Raw genomic sequence first — 24,561 nt, 5'->3', positions numbered from 1 at the left:
TATTCTTTTTTTTTTTTTAATAAAATCTGAATTATAGTATATCTGCGATTATATTCACTCTTGTGTTAATATTAGTTTGTAATTAGTATATTAGTATTAAACTAGTAGGAAATAGAGTATTAATAAGTAGTGGAAAAATTATCACGTAGACCCAAGACCAATCGCTTTAGCCTATTTTTATAGACCGACCAAGAGACAAAACCGCGATATGTGTATATACTATTACTTGATCATCAGTTTTTTTTGTTTTTTTTTTGTTTTGCATCAATACTTGATCATCAGTTGATCGAAGGAGTTTTATCTATCCAAAAATTTATTATACATACGTGACATTCTAGATAATTGGGCAATATCTAGAACTAAAACTGAAGCTCGAAATTAATTTATACATATACATGTCTTTTATTATACGTCAACTTGTTATTAATTTTATCTATTTATTTATCATTCGTGTGCCTGGAATGGCAGTAGTCTATAGAAGCCATGAGCCATCGACGTCAACAATTGATGGTCTATGAATGAAATGCATGCTTAATAGTGGAATGAGTAAAACGGGATAGCTCATTTTGTAGACCGACCAAGAGAGAAAAACGGGATACGTATATACTATTACTTAATCATCAGTTGATAGTAGGAAATTTATGTATCTAAAAATTGAGTCTGCATAAACGTGACATGATTGAACAGTGTCTTAATTAGTATTGTTTACTTATATAGGTTTATTGTTTATATATGCTTATGGGTTATTTTAATTATGCGTAGTATTATCAGGGCATGAAATGAAAGCTGAAACCATGAAGCTATATATACTAGTGCACACAACTAGTGAATGACCATCCAGCCATCTTGTTCACAAAAAGCTAAGTCCCATAATAATAACTACTAGTAAAAAAAAAAAGTTGTTTCATTAAAAAGTTTACACGCATATATAACAATGAACTATATTTTATTCTCTGTATTGGTTCTGTGGATCCAACGAGCGGAACCGCAACCCCTCCAGCATGACTCATTTATATTTGCTCAACAGGTTATCTGCCTTTCTTTCATTCAGATTGAGTACTAAAAACATTTTCTTATATGATATATGCTATATGAATGTGTTTTTGTGTGACGTAATTTGTGTTTTTTTTTTCTTTTGATTGGTATAGACTTTGGTACAAATATAAAAAAGAATTTTCTTATACCACGTGGATAATAATATGATTAAGTTAATTTTTATATTTAATTGGTATAAAAAAATTATTTAAGACTTTGGCCAACATACTTTTATATTTAAGAAGCATATTGATATTTTTATAAAAAAATTATTTTAAACTCCTTCTAAGTTCAATTTTTAATCTCTCCTAAATAATTTGTTTTTTTTTATCGTTTGTCTCCCAAAAATATACATATTGCTCCCCACCGACATCCACGGACTTTGGCCAAGACTAAAAGGGGTAAAACCTGATCCTACATATTGCTCCCCACCGGACGGTTCCAACAAATTTGATTCCAAATTGGTATAAATTATTATCTCATCATCCTCAATCAAACTAGTCTTAATTTTCCATACAGTGTAATTGTACCGTATATTGACCGATAATTATTTTGTTATGTAGATACAACATATAAAACACGAGTTGCAACAAGAATGGCCCGACCTAAGTTGTCCGAGCAGCAACGGAGAGAGGTTTTGGGCACACGAATGGAACAAGCACGGGACTTGTTCAGACAAAACTTTTAAGCAAGCTGAATATTTTGAGACCATTTTAAAGCTCAAAAAGATATATAACGTGACTAAGGCTCTGAGGGACTCAGGTTCGTCATAATTTATGTCTCTAGGTTTTCCATGTAGCCTATAATACAAATATATAACTTTTTAAAAAACAATCGCAGGAATAGTGCCAGGTAAGGTTTACGACGTGGTGAAAATACAAACAGCCATTCTTCAGAAATTTGGTTCTAAACCACAGTCAATTCGATGCTCGTTTCCAACTAAGCGTGGACTGGGGACTCGTTTGCTTGAAATTCGAATTTGCGTTAATTCGAGGGCAACTTCTGCTTTCAATTGTAGCTATTCCACAAACTGCATACCTCGAGTTTCTTATTAAGATGCGTAACTCGATATATATAAATATTTCTTATTTTAATATCAGAAGGAGATATACTATATGAATAAAATAATGTTGCTGCCTTAAGGGCATTAAATAATACACACTGCTGTAACCACATCTAAATATATCTCAGGCTGTGTTTATTGCCTAGCTTTATCAAATAATATAATTTGAAGAGGATGCATGGTTGAGGAAAAAAGTTTCAATTATTCTTTTTCGGTACTTACAAAAGATTTATTTATCTTTTGATAATGCAATTGAATTGAATCTCAATTAGAATTTGATAAAATTGTCAAAAAAATTGTTTGCTATTCAATCTACGATCAGCAAAAAAATAAAACACTGCAGGTTTGAATTATGAAAGATTCTCTTCGGTGTACATTGGGGAAACTTGAAATAGTTAATCTCATTATCTTCAAAATATAGAACCTAGATCTAGATGTAATGTGTAAACTACTCAAGAAAGATGTGAAAATTAAATCTCGTTTTGTATTCTTAGCATTCCCGACTTGTACACTTATTGTACTACATGATATATATATATATATATATATATATATATATATATATATATATATATATATATATATATATATATATATATAAGTTAAGAACCAAGTACATGCGTGAAGAAAACATTGAGTACAAAAAATACATATTGTTTAAGACAATACGATTTCGCATCTTCATGCTCTGCTCTGATTTTCAGAAGCCACAATCTTTTTACTCACTACAAGTTAATACTCTGTAGAAGAAAGTTATATCTTATAGGAACCAGCCAATTGTTAACGTTAGGGATTCTTTTCACTTCATCTCAGCTTCTAAACATCAATTCAAATATCAAAACTGTTCGACATACCAACATTAATAAACGCATGGATTTTACGAGACGAAAAATAAATATCAAACTTCAGATAAATTTGAACTCAATTTTATAAAGAACATCAACCTTGGACAGTAACATATGATCAAATAGAAAACCAACCATGGCAAAAACAAAAATATTTGCAAGAATTCTCTCTATTTTATTTATAGCAGTAAAATTCCCTCTATTAATCAAACCTGGCGAAGATTAATTCAGTACTAAAATTTTCTTCCACACATTCAAACCATTGTTTTGTATATCATGCTGTTGAAATCACAGGTCCCGGTTCTTTTATTTTTTTAACTAAAATTTAGATTGTATATAGCTTTGACATCACTATCTTGTATCAGACGGTTTATTAAGATGATCATACCATAATCGCACAATTACGCATTGGAACTTCATTTATGATCGGTAAACGGGTACGCATCTGCGCCCTGAGCACTTATGAGCTGCAGAATTCCATCCATGACTACCCGGCCCGAGGAGCTAATAAATATGGCTGTCGAATCGCATGGATCGGATTTGAACCAGCGCCACAGCCGATTATTCCTCGTACGATATCTACACCCATAGGCAGTTGGAACGGCTAACCAAGACCTAGGCATTCCGTATAAGCATTCAATGAACTTACTGTCGAGGGAGTTCCTCGGAACGAAGATCACTTCAAATGTATTATCTCTTGCTTTGATTTCATGATACACGTCAATAAGCTTACGTCGGTATGGACACAGCTTGCAATCCGCAAAATAAAGCAGAATGTTCTTTCCGACAAGTTCAGACACCAACACCTTAGCCAATGAAATCACAGGATTAGAAGCAATACAAGCATATATATATATATATATAAAACAGGTAAAACAGGAATAAAACAAGGTCGTACCTCGGAATGTTCTTTATCAACTACAAAATCATCATCTTCAAAACCAAGGAATGACTCCAGACAAAGTGATTCTTCCTTTGCCTTTGTGAGCTCGTTGATCCACTCTGGTGAAAAAGGGTACGCCGCGTCGATGTCGTAATCAAACAAGAGTTCCGTTCCATTGTCGTGCAGAGTCTTCCCATCGGGACCTATTATGACTAGCCTAGGGCTGCAATATTTTAGACCAAAGTAATCAATCAGCTTTCCACATGTTTTGTCATTGTACGGCAAACCCAGCCAAGGCATGGTTTGAAAGTCTCGTTTGAAGTGCTCATGCATATAATGATCAGATATTAAGACGATCTCAAATTCTTCGCCTCTCTCCTTAAGTTTTCTGTAAATATTGGCAAGTGGCGAAGTAAACTCAGGCTCTCCGCGGCAACCGAAACATAGGCCGACTGTTTTTCCAGCGAGTTCCGAGACAAGAACCTGAAAATAGGAATGAGAGTGAGCCACATAAGTATCATAGATTCGGTGGAGATGAAAAACAGTTTTACCTGACTGCCATCATTCGAAACCAAATAATCACGAGTGTCAGAGACAAGAAGAGAAGCCAATGTTTGATTCCTCTCGGTTTCCTCGTATTGCTGCTTCAAGAAATCAAATCTTTCGGGTGTGAATGGATATATGTCCCCTCTATGTGTACTTATGAGCTCCAGAGCATCATCTCTGTATGTATGTCCATCGGAGCTGATGAATATGACTGCGCTGTTCGATCGAATTCCAAACCAGCAATTGAGGCGCATATTTCTCACGTAATCGCTATATGGCAGAGCTAAACATTGCAAGGAGGAGACTATTCCATCAAAATATGATTGATATTCTGCATAAAACTCATTGATTGAAATGAAAATCATTTCACATGCATTATCTTTTGTTTTAATTTCACGATACGCTTCTCTAATCTTAGGCGTGCAATCTATAGAGACACCTCCAAAATAAAGCAGAATATTCTTCCCAACAAGATCAGACACAACCACCTGTCCAACAAGGAAAAAAAAAGGACAACGATACAGTTACACAAAGGAAATGAAAAAGTCAATAACAACAAGGGGTCTTATTACCTTGGAACCATCTTCTCCGATAACGAAGTCACAGCCTCCATAAACAAGTAAGGACTCCAAAGATTGGGGGTCTTGCTTTGCCTTTTCGAGCTCATTGATTCTCTCTTGCGTGAACGGATAGGCATCCGCGCCGTGCTCTTGAATGAGCTCATCGGCATTGTAGCTCAAAGTCTTGCCTTCGGGACCGATTATGGGTATCCATGTCAAGCTCACACCTTTGTATTGAAATTGGGCCCTCAGCGTATCACGGGTCCTGTCAGTGAACGGCACGCATAGCCACGGCATGGTTTCAAAGGCTCTTTTGAATGCATCGGCGCTCAATTTATGAGGCACCACCACAACCTCGAATTGCTCGCCTCTCTGTTTGAGTTGATTGTACACGTCGAGTAGTAAGGTAGTAAATGGAAGGCCTCTCTCATCCTCATCCCAAGAGTTTAGAAAATAAAGGCCGACGGTTTTCTCGAGGAGTTTCGAGACAAGAACCTGCGTGCCATCGCTGGAAAGCAAGAAATCGCGGGACTTGGATACCAAAAGAGAAGTCAAGGATTGATTCATCCGAGCCAGCTCGTATTGTCGTTTCACCGATTCGAATCCCTGAGGCGTGAAGGGGAACGCATCCGCTCCGTACCCGCTCCGCAGCACGAGCTCGACTCCTCGCTCGGTCAGAACCTCTCCGGAGGGGTCCACGATGATGAGACATGCTGTGTTACAACTGTCATACACTAGGATTCGATGCCATGTCTCTTTGGCTTCCGAGAACGGCACGGCAAGCCACGGCATGGTACCCAAGAACGCCTTGAAGTCGTCCTCATTCTCGTCCAGAGACACGAACACCACTTCGAAATCGCCTTCCGACCAACAACCGATCTCCTCGTACGTTTGGAGCAATACTCTGGATATCTCGCTGTCGTACACTGGCATTCCTAGGTCCAGTGCATTGAAGTATATTCCCAGAGTTTTCCCCCGCAGACTTGCAATTTTGACCTAAGATAAGAGTTCGTTCGTTTATCAGAGAGATAGGGATATAGAGAGAGAGAGAGAGAAGAGTCGATTAATCACACAGTAACAGACCTGATCGCCATTATTGGTGACAAGGAAGTCTCTGCTGGGAGAGGACAAGAGTTGCAACAAGTCTGAACTTGTGTCTGTGAAGTAATTGCATCGAAGACCCGATCGCCATTCATAGGAATCGTTATCGGTATCGTAATCTCTAAATGATTGCATTGCAATACCTTCGTCTTTTATAAAACAAAATAAAATACTATTATATCGGTGGATGTTTCGATGATTGTCAGGTTGTGCTTGCTTTTTGCTTTTGTTTATATATATAAGCACAACCTTATGAATCTCTTTTCTTCCGTACGAGGTTCTTTAGCATACTAGTTGAATCAAACACACTCGCAGCGCGCGTGAGAAAGCAAGAAAGAAAAGTAAAGTGAGAAAGGGAGGACTTCTTTTTTTTTTTTTTACTATTATTGAAAAGGTGAGGATGACTTCTTCTTTTTTGTTTCCTCGAAAATATGATTCATTCAAAAGTAAAACTACTCAGGCTTTCAAGACTCAGACGGAATGTCGTGAGCCGTGAAAGAGCCAAAACTGTTTGTTCCCACAGGCCGCTTAAAACAACTGTGAGCCACCGATTTGCATTTTCTCGAATTCCAAAACAACTTAAAGATGTATGATTTTCACTTTTGTGATCGATCTTAAATTTTATGTATGATTTTTCACGAAAATTTAAGAATTTATTCATCTGCCACAAAATCTAACAACTTGTGTGATTGATTTCGACCAAAAATATAATTTTTTTTACAAATCATTTACTATTAAAAAGATCTGTAAAAATTTACTTTATAATTGATATTAATAAAATAGTGTTTGAAGTGATAACATCCCTGTAAATTTCCCTCGCACTCTTCTAGCTCTATACTCATTTTAAACTAGTCGTCCTACTCCTGCCAAACTAAGAGAAGATCAGAGGCAATTGACAAAATAACCTTTTTAACATATTATTATTAATAAAATAACAATTAAAAAAATATTTACAAAATGACTTGTTAGACCAAAAAATAAATAAAAAAGAAAATAAAACACGTATTTTTAGAAGAGGCATGTTTAACCACCTCATCTTGTAGCGTCATCTTGATAAAGCTCAAAAACGATCTATGTTGTCAATCAAACATCTCTTGTATCTATGACTTTTTCTTATCAAACATCTGTCGGATCGATGCATTTATTTATCAAACATGTTTTGCATCATTCGTGGGAGTGTCGACGCCTCGAAACATGGGGTGGTTGTGGACGATGAAGGTGTAGATCTTGATCTATATCCATCTCTATCGATATTAGGAGAGTCATTGCACAAGATTACATCTCTAGTAAGCAATGTTATAAGGCGATCAATAACATCATCTACATGGTCTTCTCGTCTCTCCATTCGATGATAGAACTCATCTTGGCTTTCGATGTCCATAGGAACCAGGTGGGTCGCATTATAATCTAAAAGCAAGGTTTTAAATGCCAGAGAATATCGATGAAAATCGCTGGCGAAGTCGCTGCTGGTGGCTTAGTGACCGACGACACTTGTATTTTTCGTTTTTTCGATTGATGTCGTCAATTTTCGTCGAAACGACACATCTTTCGTCGATTGTCGTTTTGGGAGCTGTGGATTCGGCTGTTCTCTGGCGATTGGAGAGAGAGTAATGGAGAGAGAGGGAAAGAGAGATAGTGTGAGCTCACATATCAGCTTCTTTATGCAATTCAATTGAGGAAAATGTCATGTCATCATCACCAATTCATGGACCACTCACTACTAGAAAAATGGCTATTTGCGTCACCCCTATGCATCACTACACTTTTTAAGCGACGCAAATACTATTTTTCTCGTCAAAACATGAAGTGACGTGACCATAATGGGCCACGTGTAATAAATCGGGCGTCAGTTTGTAAAAAACGACGCTGGAATGGCGGGTTCCCATTGGGCGACGCTTGATATAAAAGTGATGCCCCAGCTCTCCCTCTGTCGAATGAAAATCTTACATGTGGCGCGGCGACGCTCAATTAACAAGCGACGCAAGAAATATGGGCCGTCACTTTTAAACTAAGCGTCGCCCAAAGTAAAAAAAATAAAATCGGCCAATTAAAACCGGCCCATTGGGCGACGCTAAACTGGGCGGGTTCCCATTGGGCAACGCTCGATGTAAAAGTGATGCCCCAGCTCTACTCTATCGAATATAATCTGACATGTGGCGCGGCTACGCTCAATTAGAAAGCGACGTCCAATAAAAAAACCGGCCAATTATATCATGAGTTTGCTGTCTTCTTCATTAGCGTTTCTTTTTTTTTTCTTTTTTTTTTTTTTTGCAGAGAAGCAAAATAAAACCTCTCGCGCCCACGCAGCGATTGAAACTTCCACCGCATCTTCACCGGCCATTGAAGCTTCCAGTCGATCGTCTTCGTCATTTCGTCCAAAGCTTCAACTTTCAAAGGTAATTTCGTTTCTTTTAAAATTAATTTTAGGGTTTTTTCTGAAATTGAGAAACCTGATTTTTTTGGGGATTTATTTCCATATTCATAGTTTCCATCACCCCCGCTCATATTCTTCGTTTCCGTCGCTCATATTCACTCCGACAACTCAAGGTTTGTGTCTTTTTTTCATTGTTTTCCTTTTTTCATATGCACTCCGATCGACAACTCACAATATTTAAATTTTTTTTCTGTCAAGACTCTCACTCCGACCGCGTCCGCCACTCTGACTGTGTTTCCTCGACCGCGTCGCTGCTCCGACCGTGTCTCCAAGCCCCTCATTCTGGTTATTTTTTTTAAAAAAATTTAATGTAAATCCGACCACCAAATGAGGAGGGAAAACGGCTTTCCCTTTAAGCCTTTGATTTCCTTGAGTGATTATATCATATATATTATTTAACTGTGATTTTTTTTGGTGGTGGTGTGATGATAGTGTGTTGTGGGGGTGTAAAAATTCAATTTTAATAATTATAACGGATGGGCTTTGGCTCGACCAAAGCCTAGTATCCATTCGAAGACCGGCCCACAGAATCAATTATGGGCCTAGTTCGATCTCGATAGATCGGCCCAAGTCCAGCGGCATTTCTCATCTCGTTGAAGGGCTCTAGCTCGACCACGTCTTCCTGCTCATAGGAATCGGGCAGTCAAAGAGTAGACCACGCCGTGAAGACCGGATCTGAGATGACTTCAACCCTGACGAGAAGTATGGATCGAGGAACGTGTGTCTTCAGCAAGGAAGTTCCATCTCGCCTATAAATAGAAGATGAGACGACGATTTTCGCACATGCAAGCTTCCAATCTCAGTTCTCAATCGATTATATTTTGTACCCATATATTCACGGTCTTGAGCTCGTCCTATTGAGTTCGTCACCTCGTCCCATTTGTAATTCATTTCGCGATCAATATAATTAATTAATATTCTTATATTATCATAATTTTTGTTTTTATATTGTTTCTTATACGACATATTTCGAAACCCATCTAAAATATAATCTTAGTATTCTTTTATTTTTGATTGTTGATCGACTTAAAAATCGACATCAACAATTTGGCACCGTTTGTGGGAAAACTCAGAAAGACCAACCTCGAAATAAACAGTTCGTAAAAAAAAAATTATTATCATGTCTTCCACTCCGACTCATTACGAATCCGGAGAGGAGATCCCTCCGGGGATCATGGCAATCATGGATATGCTGACCAAAAAAATAGACGAGCAAGCTGAGACCAACCGTGCTCTTAATGACCGGTTGAATACTCTCTCGATGTTGGAATTGATCTAGGGTTTAAGAAAAAGTTTAACGCTTCGTTAAGCGGCGGAATTTTAAAATTTTTCTTTTTCAAGTAAAACAGTTTTTACTAACCTAGACAAAGTGCAAGTACATGTAAATAAAACTAATATGAGCATAATAAATTTACTAACCTCTTTAGAAGCTTGAACGTTGATGAGCCTTCGGAAGGTTGAAAATGTTCGTCTCCCTAGCAGCACGTCTCTCTTTCTTTCCTCAGCAACTCGAGCAACCACAAAAGTTTCTATCACTAAATCACTCGAAATAAAAGGAATTAGTGAGTGGACACTTTTAAACACTACGACTTAAGAACGAGTCTTGAAGTCGCAGAGCTAAACTCTAGGTCAAATGAGGACCTAGGTGCCAAAACAATAAAACGAAATTGACTAGAGAGAGAGAGGAGAGGGGCGGCCAAGGTTCTAGAGAGAAAAGCTCTCAAATCTCTAAAACTTGGATGAATGAAAAGTGTGGAATGAGGCTCCTATTTATAGGAGAGGTCTTACCTTCAATAAGGTAGTTTCCTCTTCTATAGAATATCACATATTCATGAGCCAATTTCCTCTTTTCCTCTATGAGATACTCGGCCAACAAGGCATTCTAGAAGGCTTGGATTTGTTTCCTTTTTTGTTCCTTGCCTTGCCTTGTCTCTCTCTTGGGCGCCTACCTCATTTCCTCTTAGGGGAAATTTGTTTCCTCTTTTTCTTTTGGCAAGTATCTTCATACATTTATGCACAAAATATTCTCTCTTTCTCTTGGGTATGTTGGGCGCCTATCACCTCCTAGAAAGGGCTTCTAGAAGCTTTTCCATTTGTTCATGACAACATGAAAAACACCCATTAAGAATTTTCATTAAAATTCTTATGAAATGAAATTAATCCACAAGGCCCAATTGAACTAACTTGGCCGAGTGATATCAAGTCATCAAATGACCTTGTCAAAAAATTTATTGACATTCATTTCATCCTATGTCTCAAAAGACCAAAATACCATTTTGACAATTTCCGTTCTTGTTTTGACTTAGCTTCCAGTTTAACTATTCCTACTCGATGTGATTCGTGACAGTGACCTCATGGATCCAAATGAACAAAGCTTGAGCTAAATACTTGGACTCAAAAGTTCACAAACCTTTTCCAAGTTTAGCTTAATGTCAACTGACTCCACTAAAGAGTTGACACTGAAAATCTCTCGGTTCAAATGAATTTATTTTCTACTTAAGAATTCAACCTAATTATGATGAGTGGATCCACAGAATATTATCAGTGTTTACCCTTCATGAATATCATCAGTTAGTCGGGATTTACAAAATTACCATTTTACCCTTCTAGATGTTATTTCCTCAACTCCTTTGTCGCTTGTGAATAAGTTAGAAACAATGTATTGACGAGGAGCTAACAAGTCACATTGTTTCATCCAAAAGAGTGAGGACTCAATTTGGACACTGGCCAGTTCATTTATTCACACTCCAAGGAACAAAGCATTAGGTGATATACATTGCATTTCAGCAATCTTGTACATGAATTCCATATCTATGAGAACTTCACAAAGTTACTCATGACATTCTCACAACTTAGTACTTCACCAATAGGCCTTGTTCGGAATCACATAGTGAGTCTGAACTTTGACTTTCTCAAATGAGAATACTAAGGTGTGAAATGACATGTCTCATTTCATGATTAAGGTAAGCACGATGCAATTCATACGTAGTGACTTCGAGACATAAGAGGTTAAATGGTTTGTTCTTATCTTGTCTCTAGAAGTGCACTGGTCAATTCAGTAACGTCGGAAGATACCTAGAAGAACTACAGAGTCTCCAACTCTCAATGCCTCATAACCAGACATCATAGATTCTTCTAACAATCATACTGAGGTCAATAGTCCTTTGACCCTTAGATTGCGAATATATCGTTTTAAGCAAACTACGAAGAGTTTGTTCATGCAAATCTACATTTGTCTCTTCGTAAGTTGTTTAGTTTGTTTATGGATTAAAGACTAAGGTTTTATCATAAAGCTTCAAACAAAGAAGATTGAATGAACGTTTCAACTTTTTATTAATGAATAAGCAATTACAAGCAAGAGTCTTCATGAGACTTTATTACATCAAATGTACAAAATAAAGACTACAACTCTTCTTGTGGGCACCATTGACAACAAACTCCCACTTGACTCAAAGAAGATGTGTGTAGTCCTTCATGCCTAATCCCTCTCGATGTTGGTCGAAGACCTTGTTCGCTAGGGCCTTTGTGAATGGATCTGCTAGGTTGTCCACTGTTGAGATCTTTTTCACTTCCACGTCTCTTTCGCGGGGGCGAACCCAGCATGACCGAGCTAGACCGATTTAAGGAATCGATAACGGCCGAGCTAAGAGTTGTTCGCTCAGAATTTCATTCGGTAACCAGCTCAGCTCCCGAGATAGATCGTCTCGTTGAAGAAACAAGGAGGACTCCTTTCGCCAGAAATATCACTGAAGTGTAGCTGGGAGAACTGGAAAGGTTCGCGTTCTGCGGTATAGTGGCACTTCAAGTCCCAAAGCTTTTATCTTGTCCTTCAGAGTCGGAATGGGACGGGTTATGCTCGCTGAGAGAGAATTAGAGGCACGATACTGCCAACTATTCACTGAAAGCTTGTCCGGGTCCGCTTTAGAGTGGTTCTCCAAACTCGAGCCGAACTCCATCGATAGTTTTAACAAATTATCAGCTGCATTCCTGAAACACTATTCAATGTTCGTGGAGGACGATCTGACCATAGCAGACTTATGGGGAATCCAGCAGAGAGAGAACGAATCCTTGAAGGATTTCATGATCCGTTACAAGGACGTACTCTCGAAAATCTTTAACGTATGCCACGAGTCTGCCATAACCTCTCTAAGGAACGAATTAAGGAACGACTCGAAGCTGAAACTAGAGATGACTGTTGACCGCCCCCTCACACTAGCGGATGCAATTCACAAAGCCGCGAATTATGCAAAATCCGAAGAGGAATTCGCTTCCTACGATAGGCAACGCGCAGCTGAAAAGAAACCACCCTCCAATACTTGGGTGAGGCCTGCAAATGCTGGGGGTAACCCTCGCAGGATTAATCCCCACGACGCTACACCTCACACCAAAAAGCATCACGCCCCTCCTAATTATACATTCAATGTCGGTGATGACATTAAGGAGGGAGGTCCTCAGGCAAAGAAATGGACACGAGACCCAATGCGTATTACAGTTTCCATAAAACTAACGGCCAAGACACGGTTAATTGTGAAACCATGCGTAAGGCTCTAGCGGAAAAATATGCAAAAAGGGAACTAAAAGACGTCGATCTAGGACCCCCGCCAAAAAAGAAGGTCTTTAATAACAACAATAGAGGAAAGGGCAACCCCTCCCCCAAGAGAGTAAGACCCGATGAGGAAGCGGAACCAAACTCCCCACCGAGTGTCGCAAAACACAGGGTTGACTTCATAATGGGCGGTTCAAAGTTTTGCAACGGAACAGTTAACTCAATCAAAGCACATCAACGTCGGTTAAGGTAACCAAACCACCAAAATCAGACTAGAACAAGACATTCAAATCTCGTTCTCCGAAAAAGAAGTAATAGGGACGACCGAACCGCACGACGATGCACTCGTAATCACGATCGACGTGTCTAATTGTGAGGTCGCGAGAGTTCTATTTTCAAAGATACCCTGGCCAGGATGGGAATCAGCGAAGACGAGATTGAAAGGGAACAAACCCATTTGACAAGTTTCAATGGGTCTACTACTCCATCCTTAGGAACGTTCAGGTTACCGGGTAAAAACACATGGAATCAACAAAATAGTAGAATTTCAAGTGTTGGATTGCCTCTCCCCTTATAACATCATCTTGGGAAGACCATGGATACATAGGATGAGGGCTGTGCCTTCAACCTTTCATCAATGTATTCGCTTCCCTACGCCCGACGGAATAAAAGAGATCCGAGGCAATCAGACAACCTCCCGCAGTTGCTATCTAACTAGCCACAAACATTGCGCTAAAACAATTAAAGAAGAACAATAGCAATTAATGAACGTGGAGTCGGACGAGAGCGTCTCTATGATGGAAGAACCCGACTCCCTCGATGCACCGAGCACCAAAATAACGACCCAAGTACAGCTCGATTTCTCCGATCCTTCCAAGTGTGTCGGAATCGGGACCAAGCTCAGTGGTAGTATTAGGCGAGAACTGATTTGCTTCTTAAAACGAAACAAATCCACCTTCACCTGGTCAACCGAGGATATGCCAGGAATAAGCATCGACGTCACGTCTCATCAACTTAATGTCGATCCCAGTTTTAAACCTGTAAAACAAAAAAGACGAAAGCTCGGTCCCGATAGGGCACGGGTTGTCAACGACGAAGTCGAAAGACTGCTCAGTGCAAATTCAATTCGCAAAGTAAAATACCCAGATTGGCTGGCGAACACTGTCGTCGTGAAGAAAAAGAATGAGAAATGGCGGGTATGCGTTGATTTCACCGATCTAAATAAAGCATGCCCCAAGGACAGCTTCCTGTTACCTCATATAGATCAGCTGGTCGAGGCAACCGCGGAACATAAGATCTTGTCATTCATGGACGCATTCTCAGGATATAACCAAATCCTGATGCACCCAGACGACCAAGAAAAGACAGCTTTCATCACCAACCGAGGCACGTATTACTACAAGGTCATGCCCTTTGGACAAAAGAACGCTGGCGCCACCTATCAAAGGCTATTCAACAAAATGTTCAAAGAAAAATAGGGAAAACGATGGAAGTATATATCGACGACATGCTCATAAAGTCCCTAAGGGAGAACGACCATATAGGACATTTGGAGGAATGTTTCGAGGTATTGAATAAGTATCAAATGAAACTCAATCCCACCAAATGTTCATTCGGAGTATCATCCGGTAAGTTCCTTGGGTATTTAGTTACCCAACGAGGAATCGAGGCTAACCCAGACCAATTACATGCCTTGCGAGAAATGCCTTCACCCCGTAATAGGTGTGAAGTTCAAAGGTTGACAAGATGCATCGCTGCCCTCAACCGCTTCATCTCTCGGTCCACAGATAAATGTCTTCTTTTTTACTAGCTCCTCAAGGGAAACAAGAAGCTCGAATGGGACGACAAATGCGAAGAGGCGTTCAAAAAATTGAAAGAGTATTTGTCAAAACCCCCAATCCTGTCAAAACCCCCAATCCTGGCAAAACCCGTTGCAGGGGAGCCACTCTATCTATACCTCGCAGTGTCTCAAGCGGCAGTTAGCGGAGTACTTGTCAGAGAAGAGCAAGGGGACTAACGATCAATCTTTTACACAAGCAAGTCGTTAGTCAACGCTGAAACTCGATATCCTATTATGGAGAAGTTGTCCTTGGCCATCGTTTCCGCTGCGCGTCGGCCATTCTTCCAATCTCACACCATAATAGTAATGACATCACATCCGCTCTAAAGTTTCCTATATAGCCCCAATCAATCAGGAAGATTAACTAAGTGGACCGTTGAGCTGAGCGAATATGATATTGAGTACCAAGTGAAGACATCTGCAAAATCGCAAGTTTTGGAAGACTTCATCATCGAACTCCCGAGAGAAAGCTCCACTGTGACCGAGGTCGAAGGCGCCTGGACACTTAAAGTGGACGGCGCATCGTCAAAGCAAGGGGCGGGAGTGGGAATACACCTAACATCCCCTCACGGTGAAACTATAGAACAATTGTTTAGGCTCCACTTCATCGCATCTAACAACGAAGCCGAATACGAAGCACTAATCACCGGACTAAGGTTGGCCACAGCAGTCTGATCAAAGAAAGTGGCAGCTTTCTGCGATTCTCAACTCGTGGCAAACCAATATTCCGGAGAATACGAGGCGAGGGATGAGAGAATGGAAGCTTACCTGAAAGTCGTAAAGGATCTTATGAAACATTTCGAAGAATTCTCCCTGACAAGGATTCCTCGGGGTGAGAATACATCGGCAGATGCATTGGCTGCTTTGGCATCTACCTCGGATCCGGACCTCAAAAGGATCATCCCAGTCGAAACAATCAAACAACCTTCCATTGCCATGACCACTACCGCGGTCATAACAATAGAAGATGGGGATTAGAGAGATGAAATGCTACATTACATCACGACTGGTACGGCCCCATCCGATAAGACGACGAAACGCAAACTTATGCTGAGAAGCGCGAGGTTTTGCATTATAGATGGAAACCTATTCAAAAGAAGCTTCGCAGGACCCTACCTCAAGTGCATCGGGATAGAGGAGTCCAAGAGAATCCAGGAAAACGTGCATGTAGGAGAATGCGGAAGTCACACGGGCGGGCGAGCGCTCGCCATCAAAATAAAGAGGCAAGGCTACTTTTGGCCGACCATGCTAGCAGACTGCGAGGCGCACTCGCGCCGCTGCGATCAATGCCAACGCCATGCCCCTAACATAAAAAGACCCGCGGAAGAGTTCTCCTTTATCTCGGCGCCATACCCATTCATGAAATGGTCAATGGACATTGTGGGACCAATGCCGGTCGCTCCCGGCGGATTAAGATTTCTATTAATCTTGACAGATTATTTTTCAAAGTGGGTGGAAGCTAGCGCCTTCGTCTTAATAAAGGATGTCGACGTCACAGCATTCATCTGGAAACATATAATCTGTCAACATGGAACTCCCCACGAGATCATAACGGACAACGGATCGCAGTTCATATCGAAAAAATTTAGGAACTTTTGTCTCCGCAACAACATTGAGGTGAGAATGTCAACACCACGATATCCTCAATGAAACGGGCATGTGGAAGCAACAAATAAAACCATAGTAGACTCTATAAGGAAAAGGCTCGATGCCAAAAAAGGGCGGTGGGCAGAAGAGATGCCGGGTGTGCTGTGGGCATACCGAACCAGCCCGCGAAGGCCGACAGGGGAAACTCCGTTTTCCCTCGTCCATGGAGTCGAATCTGTCATCCCAATCGAACACCAGGTGCAAACCCTTAAGGTAATACACGCTCCTGAGGATGAGCCAAGGAATGATGAGGCACTATGCGATGCTTTAGATCTTGTGGAAGAAAAGCGGGATTCAGCCCTAGCACGATTATCCCGTTATAGGCAATCCATCGCAAGATTCTACAACAAAGACGTTAACACGAAAAGATTTGACGTAGGAGACTTGGTCCTCCGAAAAGTCTTCCAAAACACCGCCGAGGCAAATGCCGGAAAACTCGGGGCGAAATGAGAAGGCCCCTATAGGGTCACCAAAGTAGCATACCCCAGCGTTTATGAAATTGAAACACTCAACGGAGTCCTGGTTTTAAGGTCATGGAATGTCTCGAACCTCAAAAAATACTACTGTTAGAACCAGTAAGAACCGAACTACGTTCGACTTGATCCCTGTATAAGGCAGCCTTTCTTTGCAAAGGCACGGTCTCACCTTAATAAAAACATTCAACCCATTCATTTCGAGAAAATTACAAATACGATAATAAGGCTCTGGAGCCCACACCTCGTCCCATAAGTCTAGGCTTCGAACTAGGACTACCGCGTAAATACCTCACGACTAAGGCGAGATCCGAATTCTCACTTTGTCATCTCACGTAACATTCGAATTAAAAGTTGCACATCGACAAGGTCGACCTAGCCCAAGAAATGTATAAGTGAAACTTTTTAGATCTCGACAATCTAAATGACTCAACATCTGGGTAAAACTCATTTGATTACTTCGGCCTAAGGGAAACATTTTAGATACTCGGTGATCTAAAAGACTTAGCAAATATAAAAGACATATGCGCACGTGACTTCGGCCAAAGGGAAACATTTTAGATACTCGGCGATCTAAAAGACTTAGCAAATATAAAAGACATATGCGCACGTGACTTCGGCCTAAGGGAAACATTTTAGATACTTCGATGATCTAAAAGACTTAGCGAATTCAATAGACATTCTTATATGACTTCGGCTTAAAATCTTAAGGGAAACGTTTTGGATCTCGGCGATCTAAAGGACTTAACAGATTTTAGTAAACCCGAATTGATTAAGACCTTGACTAAATAACATTTAAGGGAAGCCTTTAGGACAAAAGGGCGACCTGAATGACACAAAATATACACACGTTCATGCATTCATAAAAGGATTTGGCTATTGTCAATGGTGCCCACAAGAAGAGTTGTAGTCTTTACATTGTACATTTGATGTAATAAAGTCTCATGAAGACTCTTGCTTGTAATTGCTTATTCATTAATAAAAAGTTGAAACGTTCATTCAATCTTCCTTGTTTGAAGCTTTATGATAAAACCTTAGTCTTTAGTCCATAAACAAACTAAACAACTTACGAAGAGACAAATGTAGATTTGCATGAACAAACTCTTCGTAGTTTGCTTAAAACGATATATTCGCAATCTAAGGGTCAAAGGACTATTGACCTCAGTATGATTTAGAAGAATCTATGATGTCTGGTTATGAGGCATTGAGAGTTGGAGACTATGATTTTTTTTAGTTGTGAACTATGATTTTTTTGGTGAATGTGGTATACTAAGTTAATTTATACTGCTGTTTATTCTGTCTCAACTATGATTTAGAAGATGTTTTGAACGTGCAGGAATTAATGGATAATCTGTATATTTTAATAATTAAATATATATATATATATGCGCGCTCGGTTACCAAACGTCGCAAAAAAAATTAATTTTTAATCCTGTTGCGTCGCTTTAAAAAAGAGTGACGCAGAGTCCTATTGCGTCGCTTTTATACCTGTTGCGTCACTTGTAAATTGAGCGACGCAACACCTATTGCGTCGCTTTATATTTGTTGCGTCACTCCAAAATTGAGCAACGCAACGCCTATTGCGTCACTTTTTACCAAGCGACGCCCTTATCAATTTGGGCGCCAAATCCGACATGGCGCCACGTGGAACGTCGCTTGTTTAAAAGCGACGCCCTAGACCTATTGCGACAGTGGCTTTTGCGTCACTTATAAAGTGACGCAAATGACCTATTGCATCACTTTTTAGCGACGCAAATAGCGTGACTTGTAGTAGTGACTGCCACGTGTCGATCAATGCTTGACTTGTGAGGTCTCTCCTCCTGCTTAAATCTTACTATTATGTCATCGTTGTACACACATACACGTTAAACACAAATTATATTGTGTTCAGGCCTTTCAACAATGACATGATGATGTGTCCGTTCAAAAGTGACACATTCCTCAGTAGAGTCTATTAAAAATTCTTCAACCATAGCAGGGGTAAAAAATTGGTACAAGTATATATATATATGTGCGTGTGTGTAAAATTTGTATAAATATATGTATTGATTTTAAATAAATTAACGATATCGTGGGTATTTAATATTATATTGGTGTAAAATAAATTGCGTATTAAAGTTTATAAAATATGGTTGACATAAATCTCAAGCTTAAAAAACCCAAAATACATATATATATATATATATATATATATATATATATAATATTATGCAACATTATTTATGTTCGGTTTTCAATCGGCACGTTGATTTTCCATCGAAAATAGCATTTGAAAACGGCATTTTATTTGTCATTTTTCATATTTTTTCCGTTCGACTTTCCGTCGGTGGTCAATTTTCTGTAAATCAGGAGGCTCAAAACGACATTGAAAATGACATTTAAATCCTTGATCTAAAGAAGAAAAAATGAAGATAAAATAATATCATGTTAGTTGTGGACCAGAACGGCAAAAAACTAATATCCCTCATTCAAGAAGTTGAAGCTAGTATCAATGAGATTATGCAAGAACGTAACAAAATCAAACTAGATTGGTTGATTTATAATGTTTTTTTTTTCTTTTTCTAGTTGAACATGATAGAATATAATTGAATAATGTAATTTTTTTCTATCTGTTTATTAGAGTTTTTTTTTTTTGTGCAATGTGAATATTCTTTATGTCCAGGTTAAATGAGGCTTACAATAAACTACCAGAATTTGAAAATGCAAAAACTGAATATCAACTACAGCCTCCATAGACAAAACTTCTTAGTCAATCTCGAGTACTATAAAATAATAAAAATAAAATAGAACAACATGGGATAAAAAAAAATAGTTATGGTAGTGGAAATATAAGAAATCAATGTGTCTTGCACAATAGTTTACTTTGGTTATTCATATAACGATTCTGCCTTAGGCCTTAACCACCCGAAGAATGGTCTATGGCACGACTCTCGTTTCCGTGAAGAAGGATCGAAATACCATTACCGTTTCGAGGTTCAGAATTTAATGGTAATCACTGGTATCCGAAAGGAATACCGTAGAAAGCAGAAAAGGAAAAGAAAAACTGTACCGTTGAGAATATCATTACTGTCGAGGAATACCGTCAAATACCGCACTTACCGAGAGGAATGTAGTGAATAAATATTTTTTCAAAAAAATTCATACATAACATATGAAAAAAATGGAAAAAAATCTACAATAATAACTCAACAAAAATCCAACGCAAACTTAATGACATCGTTCAATACAAAGTATAAATCAAAATAATGATGATATTCATGTTAAAAATCAACTAATTATACATAAAATTTTATATTCTACAACTAATTTAACAAAAAAAGTCAAAAATACATTCAAATCTAAATCATATTTTCTAGTGTAACCAAAAAATTGAAAAAAAAAAATGGATACAAACTCCAATTAGATACAACACTGAAGTTAGAAACTAAGAATTTGAACTAAATCATAAAAAACCAACGACAAATTTCGTGAAGAACACTAAATATCATCATATTTTAAGAATTGTCGGTATTTGACAACTTAGCGGTAAGTTTCTGTCGAAATGCGTGAAAATTTGTCTAAAGACAATCGAAAAGTGGACAGATTCCTCGGAAAACACCGGAAACCGGAACGGTTTCCTCGGAATCCAAGAAAAAACGAAAAGTGAACAGTTTGGTACATACCATACCGGGACTTTGAAAAAAAAACAGTTTTCGGACTGGTTTCCATTCGATTTCCCCGTAATTTCAAACCTTGAATCTTATAGATACATAGTCATGAGATTCAAAAATCAAATATAAGGGCTCTAGATCAAAAATACATTGCTTTAGTGAATACATAAGCTTATAATACAATATAAATTAATTCGTACGCACCTCATTTGACGTCATAGCCGATATGTATGGATCAAGTGATGCACCATGATGGAGCTTAATAATTTCCCAACAAAGCAATCAAAGTACATAATTGGTGTTCATGTTCTTATATGTTGTCATCATTTCACCTAGTTTTGGCATAACCTTAAAAGCCCATGCCTATATGAAAAGTAGCAAAGTTAAACCATAATATATTGATAAATTATATATTATTTATGGCACATATATAAACAAATTCAAACATAGCTGGAAGATCCATGGACAATCATAGAAATTATATGTCGTCAACTCATCCTTTTTCTCTAAATTTGTCTTCATATACTTGAGTGTGCTATCAAAAACATCTTTTCCCCAAGCATATTGGCAAAAAAGATCAAGATTTGTCGCATATTCGACATAGTGAGCCATCGAATTTTTAGGATCGTTCGGTAATAGAAACCCCCACATCATATATACAAACGCAAGTATGAGCTTGTAATCGGTGTTGCCTCTCGCATCGTTTAGTTCCTTCAATTTGTACAAACATGATCCAAGTTTAACGACATAGCCTGCACATCGTCAAAATATTTGTTCTTTAAATAGTTTCCACCCTATGCTTCCATTTCAGATTTAGAAGTCTATATAAACTCGACACGAATGTAAACTCTTTTAAAGAGAATCTTAAAGGCTTTTCGTTTATTGAAAACCATAGTCCATACTTCTTCTTGCACAATATTTTTTTCAATAACAATTGGTGAGCTAATACCCACATAAATCTCAGTCTGTTGGCAAATCTAAAAGTCGACTTAGTTGAGGATATCCGCGAAAAACTTCATGCTCATCAAGTGTTAACCAATTCTTGATGTTTGCTATAACACTTAGCCGTGACCTTACAACCACCTTTATTGCGAACTCTTTAGTGGTTACAAATGGAAGTAATTGTGGAATACTCAACGTGAAATAGACTTGGCCACCTGATAAAAAAAGAACGTCTTAGTATTATAAAGATTCAACCAAGTAAGAATTAATAGAAAAATCCACAATTAAAACTAACCGGCTCCTGTATTTCTTCCGATGACAAATTTAGTTGCGGAGGTTGAGCTAGACGCCTAGACCTAGACGATGACTCCTCAATATTCTACACGTATAACATGCGAATAAATAAATAAAATCAAATATCATTGCAATAACTCTGTATTTCTCTCTAACCAGCTCTCTTTACACACACAAGTACACTCAAATGCGAAAATTAGAGACCTGTAATAAAACCTTTTTGAATGGCTATACTAGTAGTAAATTGTATTTGACTTTGTGGGGCTTAATTTAGTATAAGATTTTGGGCTTGAATTGCCAAGTTAGATTTTTGTATCAGGCATGACAAAGAATCTTCACATTCACAATAATGCATTCGAATATCTAATCCAACTCATCTTACATTCACAATAATGCAAAACAAGTCTTTTGATATATAGATGTCAAACACATCAAGAATAATCACAAAACAAACAGCCGAAAATCAAGTATAATCAAATTCAAACGATTGCCCAAATTAAATCAAAATCATTTAAATCAAATTTTCTATACATACAGGAGAAGCAAAAAGATTGGCGACCACACTTGAGAAGAAGCAAAGCTCCATTGTGCTCTTGATTTGGAGCAAGGATTTTGAGTTTAGGGCTTTATCGGTGGAATGCCGTTCGCGTCGAGGTGCGTGGGGATCGACGCGCCAAAGGAAGAGCCATTCTCGGTGCTCCGACGGACGGCTCCGGAGATGGCAATGAGAAAATTCGAGAGTGGGGGGTTTGAAAGAAAAGAGGAATGAGGATTCTGAGGCCTCGAGAGAATGAAAAGAAGAGAAGAGGATAAATGACATTAATCATATTTTAAATTTGTTTAGTGTAATTAATAACAATCCTCTAATTAATAAGTTTTTAAACGTAGTTATTGATTTTCAGGAGGAAAAAAAAAAAAATCAAAATGAAATAGAAAGTTATTTTGCTGCAAGTCATTTCGGCAAATTCTTCAGAAAATCACCCAAATCAATCAAAAATAAAAAAGAAAGAAGAAAATGTCGGAAGCGAAACCCCAAAAGGAGGAGAAAGAAGAGAGAGCAGACGATGATGAGGATGAAGAAGAGAACCTAGGATCCGCACTAACATCCTCCATCTCCGCCGCCCACGAGTTCCTCCTCCGCCACGACACCACCGTCGCCGCCCTCTCACCCAAACTCTCTCTCGCCGTCGAGTCCCTCCTCTCCTCCGCCGCCCTCTCCCTCCGCCGCCTCTCCCTCCCTCTCCCCCATCGCCGCCGCCGCCACGTCACACCCCTCATCGAGCGCCTCCTCTCCTCCTCCCCGGAGAACTCCCCTCTGTGGCTCCACACCCTCCGCCTCTCCCGCAGCTCGTTCAATCTCCTCCTCCGCCGCCTCCCGCCTTCCCTCTCCCCGAACTCCGTCGCCAGTTCCCTCTTCCGCCTCGCCCACGCCGCCCCTTACTCCTCCCTCCGCCGCCGCTTCTCCCTCCAATCCTCCGATTCCGCCGCCCGAGCTTTCTTCTCTCTCCTCAAAGCCGTCCCGGAATCCCTCCCCCCGCCGTCACATTCCTCATCGCCGTCGCCGCATTGCCTCGTCATCCGCCGCCTCCCCCCGGGGATCCTCGTCCAAGCCCTCGTCGACTCCGGCACCGGAAAATTCTGCGACGTCTCCGCGGGCTGGCCGGGCTCGCTCTCCCCCGACGCCGTCCTCCGCCAGACCCGCCTCTTCCTCTCCTTCGAAGACTCCGCCGATTCCTCCGTCGTCGATTCCCCGACCCGCTTCGTGCTGGGGGACCCGTGCTTCCCGCTCCTCCCGTGGCTCCTCACGCCGTACTCCGACGGTGGTGATGACCCCGCCAGGCTGGCGTTCGACGAGTTTCACGCGGGAGCCATGTCGGCGGTCCGGGGGGCGTTCCGTGGGGTGAGGAAGCGCTGGAAGATCCTCGACAGGGCGTGGAAGGAGGAGTGCGCCGAGTATCTGCCGTTTGTGGTGGTCGCGTGTTGTTTGCTTCATAATTTCGCCGTCGAATGTGGCGAGTCTTTTCCGGTCGAGGAAGGAGAAGGAGAAGAAGAAGAAGAAGGTTTGAGCGATGATGAAGAAGAGTTTAAGGAGTACGACGGAGAGCGGAGCGAAAGCGGGGAGATAGCGAGGGACGCCGTGGCTGCTGACTTGGCACGCCAATGCTCGCAAAGATGAGTTTTTTTGTGACCCTTGTTTTTTATATCATGATATAGAATGTTAGGCAGGCTTAGATTCTGGACTACGAATGACTTTTATGTATTTACGTACGAATAATGTAGTTGTGGGTGAGTGACTTGTTAGAATGTCAACTAGGATGGAAGCTGGTCTAGAATATTCTTGGATAAGTAATTTTGTTATGCTAATGCTTATACAAAGGCAAGTAATTGTAATGAAAATCAATCAATGAAAATATTAGTCTCTTTTATTACACTCTCTCTGTATTTCATTGGAGTTCATCCTCATGAAGCAGTTTAGTATCATGGGGTTACTCGCATTTTTATGTTTAGTACATTTTTCTTTTTGAGAATTTTCACTCTTACTCCATATCATACATTATCGACGACCTTTGAGCTTCGATATAGATGATATTTTTTTTTTACATTAGTAAGATTTGAACCCCTCTCCTCACAAAAGAAGGAGACCTCCTCACCATATAGTATTATTATACCTAAACAAAGTTATTTGGGGTGTTTAGTACATT

At 39.7% G+C, this 24,561-nt stretch overlaps 5 protein-coding genes across 7 annotated transcripts; 3 read left to right on the top strand and 2 right to left on the bottom strand.

Annotated features, from left to right (window-relative positions):
• Nucleotides 1-3,127: 3,127 nt before the first annotated feature.
• LOC149397758 (putative nucleoredoxin 1) lies at nt 3,128-4,722 on the bottom strand. 3 transcript variants are annotated; one of them, XM_089614709.1, is made up of 4 exons: nt 4,378-4,720; nt 3,842-4,309; nt 3,593-3,749; nt 3,128-3,522 (listed from the first exon to the last, which is right to left on the bottom strand). In XM_089614709.1, the coding sequence occupies exons 1-4, from the start codon at nt 4,624-4,626 to the stop codon at nt 3,431-3,433; spliced, it is 966 nt and encodes a 321-aa protein (XP_089470835.1). In that variant the 5' UTR covers nt 4,627-4,720; the 3' UTR covers nt 3,128-3,430. The 3 variants fall into 3 exon arrangements, with proteins under 3 accessions (XP_089470835.1, XP_089470834.1, XP_089470836.1); XM_089614710.1 differs by having other exon boundaries at nt 3,434-3,558; nt 3,677-3,749; nt 4,378-4,722; XM_089614708.1 differs by having other exon boundaries at nt 3,128-3,749; nt 4,378-4,718.
• On the bottom strand, nt 4,643-6,279 carry LOC149397757 (putative nucleoredoxin 1). Its single transcript, XM_089614342.1, has 4 exons — nt 6,016-6,279; nt 4,945-5,928; nt 4,715-4,860; nt 4,643-4,655 (listed from the first exon to the last, which is right to left on the bottom strand). Exons 1-4 carry the CDS (start codon nt 6,166-6,168, stop codon nt 4,643-4,645), a joined length of 1,296 nt encoding a protein of 431 aa, XP_089470468.1. The 5' UTR covers nt 6,169-6,279.
• Nucleotides 6,280-9,587: 3,308 nt separating this feature from the next.
• LOC149397756 (uncharacterized) lies at nt 9,588-13,266 on the top strand. The gene is made up of 3 exons (XM_089614340.1): nt 9,588-9,730; nt 12,262-12,987; nt 13,038-13,266. The coding sequence occupies exons 1-3, from the start codon at nt 9,588-9,590 to the stop codon at nt 13,264-13,266; spliced, it is 1,098 nt and encodes a 365-aa protein (XP_089470466.1).
• A 3,324-nt stretch (nt 13,267-16,590) lies between these two features.
• LOC149397755 (uncharacterized) lies at nt 16,591-16,950 on the top strand. The gene has a single exon (XM_089614339.1). The coding sequence runs from the start codon at nt 16,591-16,593 to the stop codon at nt 16,948-16,950; it is 360 nt and encodes a 119-aa protein (XP_089470465.1).
• A 5,136-nt stretch (nt 16,951-22,086) lies between these two features.
• On the top strand, nt 22,087-24,285 carry LOC149397754 (LOW protein: nuclease-like protein). Its single transcript, XM_089616009.1, has one exon. The coding sequence runs from the start codon at nt 22,875-22,877 to the stop codon at nt 24,033-24,035; it is 1,161 nt and encodes a 386-aa protein (XP_089472135.1). The 5' UTR covers nt 22,087-22,874; the 3' UTR covers nt 24,036-24,285.
• The last annotated feature ends 276 nt before the right edge of the window (nt 24,286-24,561 follow it).

The sequence above is a fragment of the Urtica dioica genome, chromosome 5 (genome assembly GCF_054948205.1).
Source record: "Urtica dioica subsp. dioica isolate 48M chromosome 5, U.dioica_male_clone48M_v1_H2, whole genome shotgun sequence".
NCBI lineage: Eukaryota > Viridiplantae > Streptophyta > Magnoliopsida > Rosales > Urticaceae > Urtica > Urtica dioica.
The sequence above is the reverse complement of the archived record's forward strand: the minus strand, read 5'-3'. Positions and strand labels throughout refer to the sequence as shown.

Bases quoted from the DNA above. Each gene is read 5' to 3' on its own strand.
- LOC149397756 (XM_089614340.1), top strand. From the start codon at position 9,588: ATGTCTTCCACTCCGACTCATTACGAATCCGGAGAGGAGATCCCTCCG. The intron at 9,731-12,261 runs GTTGGAATTGAT...TCTGCGGTATAG, and splicing joins CGGTTGAATACTCTCTCGAT to TGGCACTTCAAGTCCCAAAG. The intron at 12,988-13,037 runs GTTAATTGTGAA...ATATGCAAAAAG, and splicing joins AAACTAACGGCCAAGACACG to GGAACTAAAAGACGTCGATC.
- LOC149397757 (XM_089614342.1), bottom strand. From the start codon at position 6,168: ATGCAATCATTTAGAGATTACGATACCGATAACGATTCCTATGAATGG. The intron at 5,929-6,015 runs GTCTGTTACTGT...CTCTTATCTTAG, and splicing joins TCACCAATAATGGCGATCAG to GTCAAAATTGCAAGTCTGCG. The intron at 4,861-4,944 runs GTAATAAGACCC...CTTGTTGGACAG, and splicing joins TCGGAGAAGATGGTTCCAAG to GTGGTTGTGTCTGATCTTGT.
- LOC149397755 (XM_089614339.1), top strand. From the start codon at position 16,591: ATGCCGGGTGTGCTGTGGGCATACCGAACCAGCCCGCGAAGGCCGACA.
- LOC149397758 (XM_089614708.1), bottom strand. From the start codon at position 4,626: ATGCGCCTCAATTGCTGGTTTGGAATTCGATCGAACAGCGCAGTCATA. The intron at 4,310-4,377 runs GTAAAACTGTTT...TCCTATTTTCAG, and splicing joins TTTCGAATGATGGCAGTCAG to GTTCTTGTCTCGGAACTCGC. The intron at 3,750-3,841 runs GTACGACCTTGT...TCATTGGCTAAG, and splicing joins TTGATAAAGAACATTCCGAG to GTGTTGGTGTCTGAACTTGT.
- LOC149397754 (XM_089616009.1), top strand. From the start codon at position 22,875: ATGTCGGAAGCGAAACCCCAAAAGGAGGAGAAAGAAGAGAGAGCAGAC.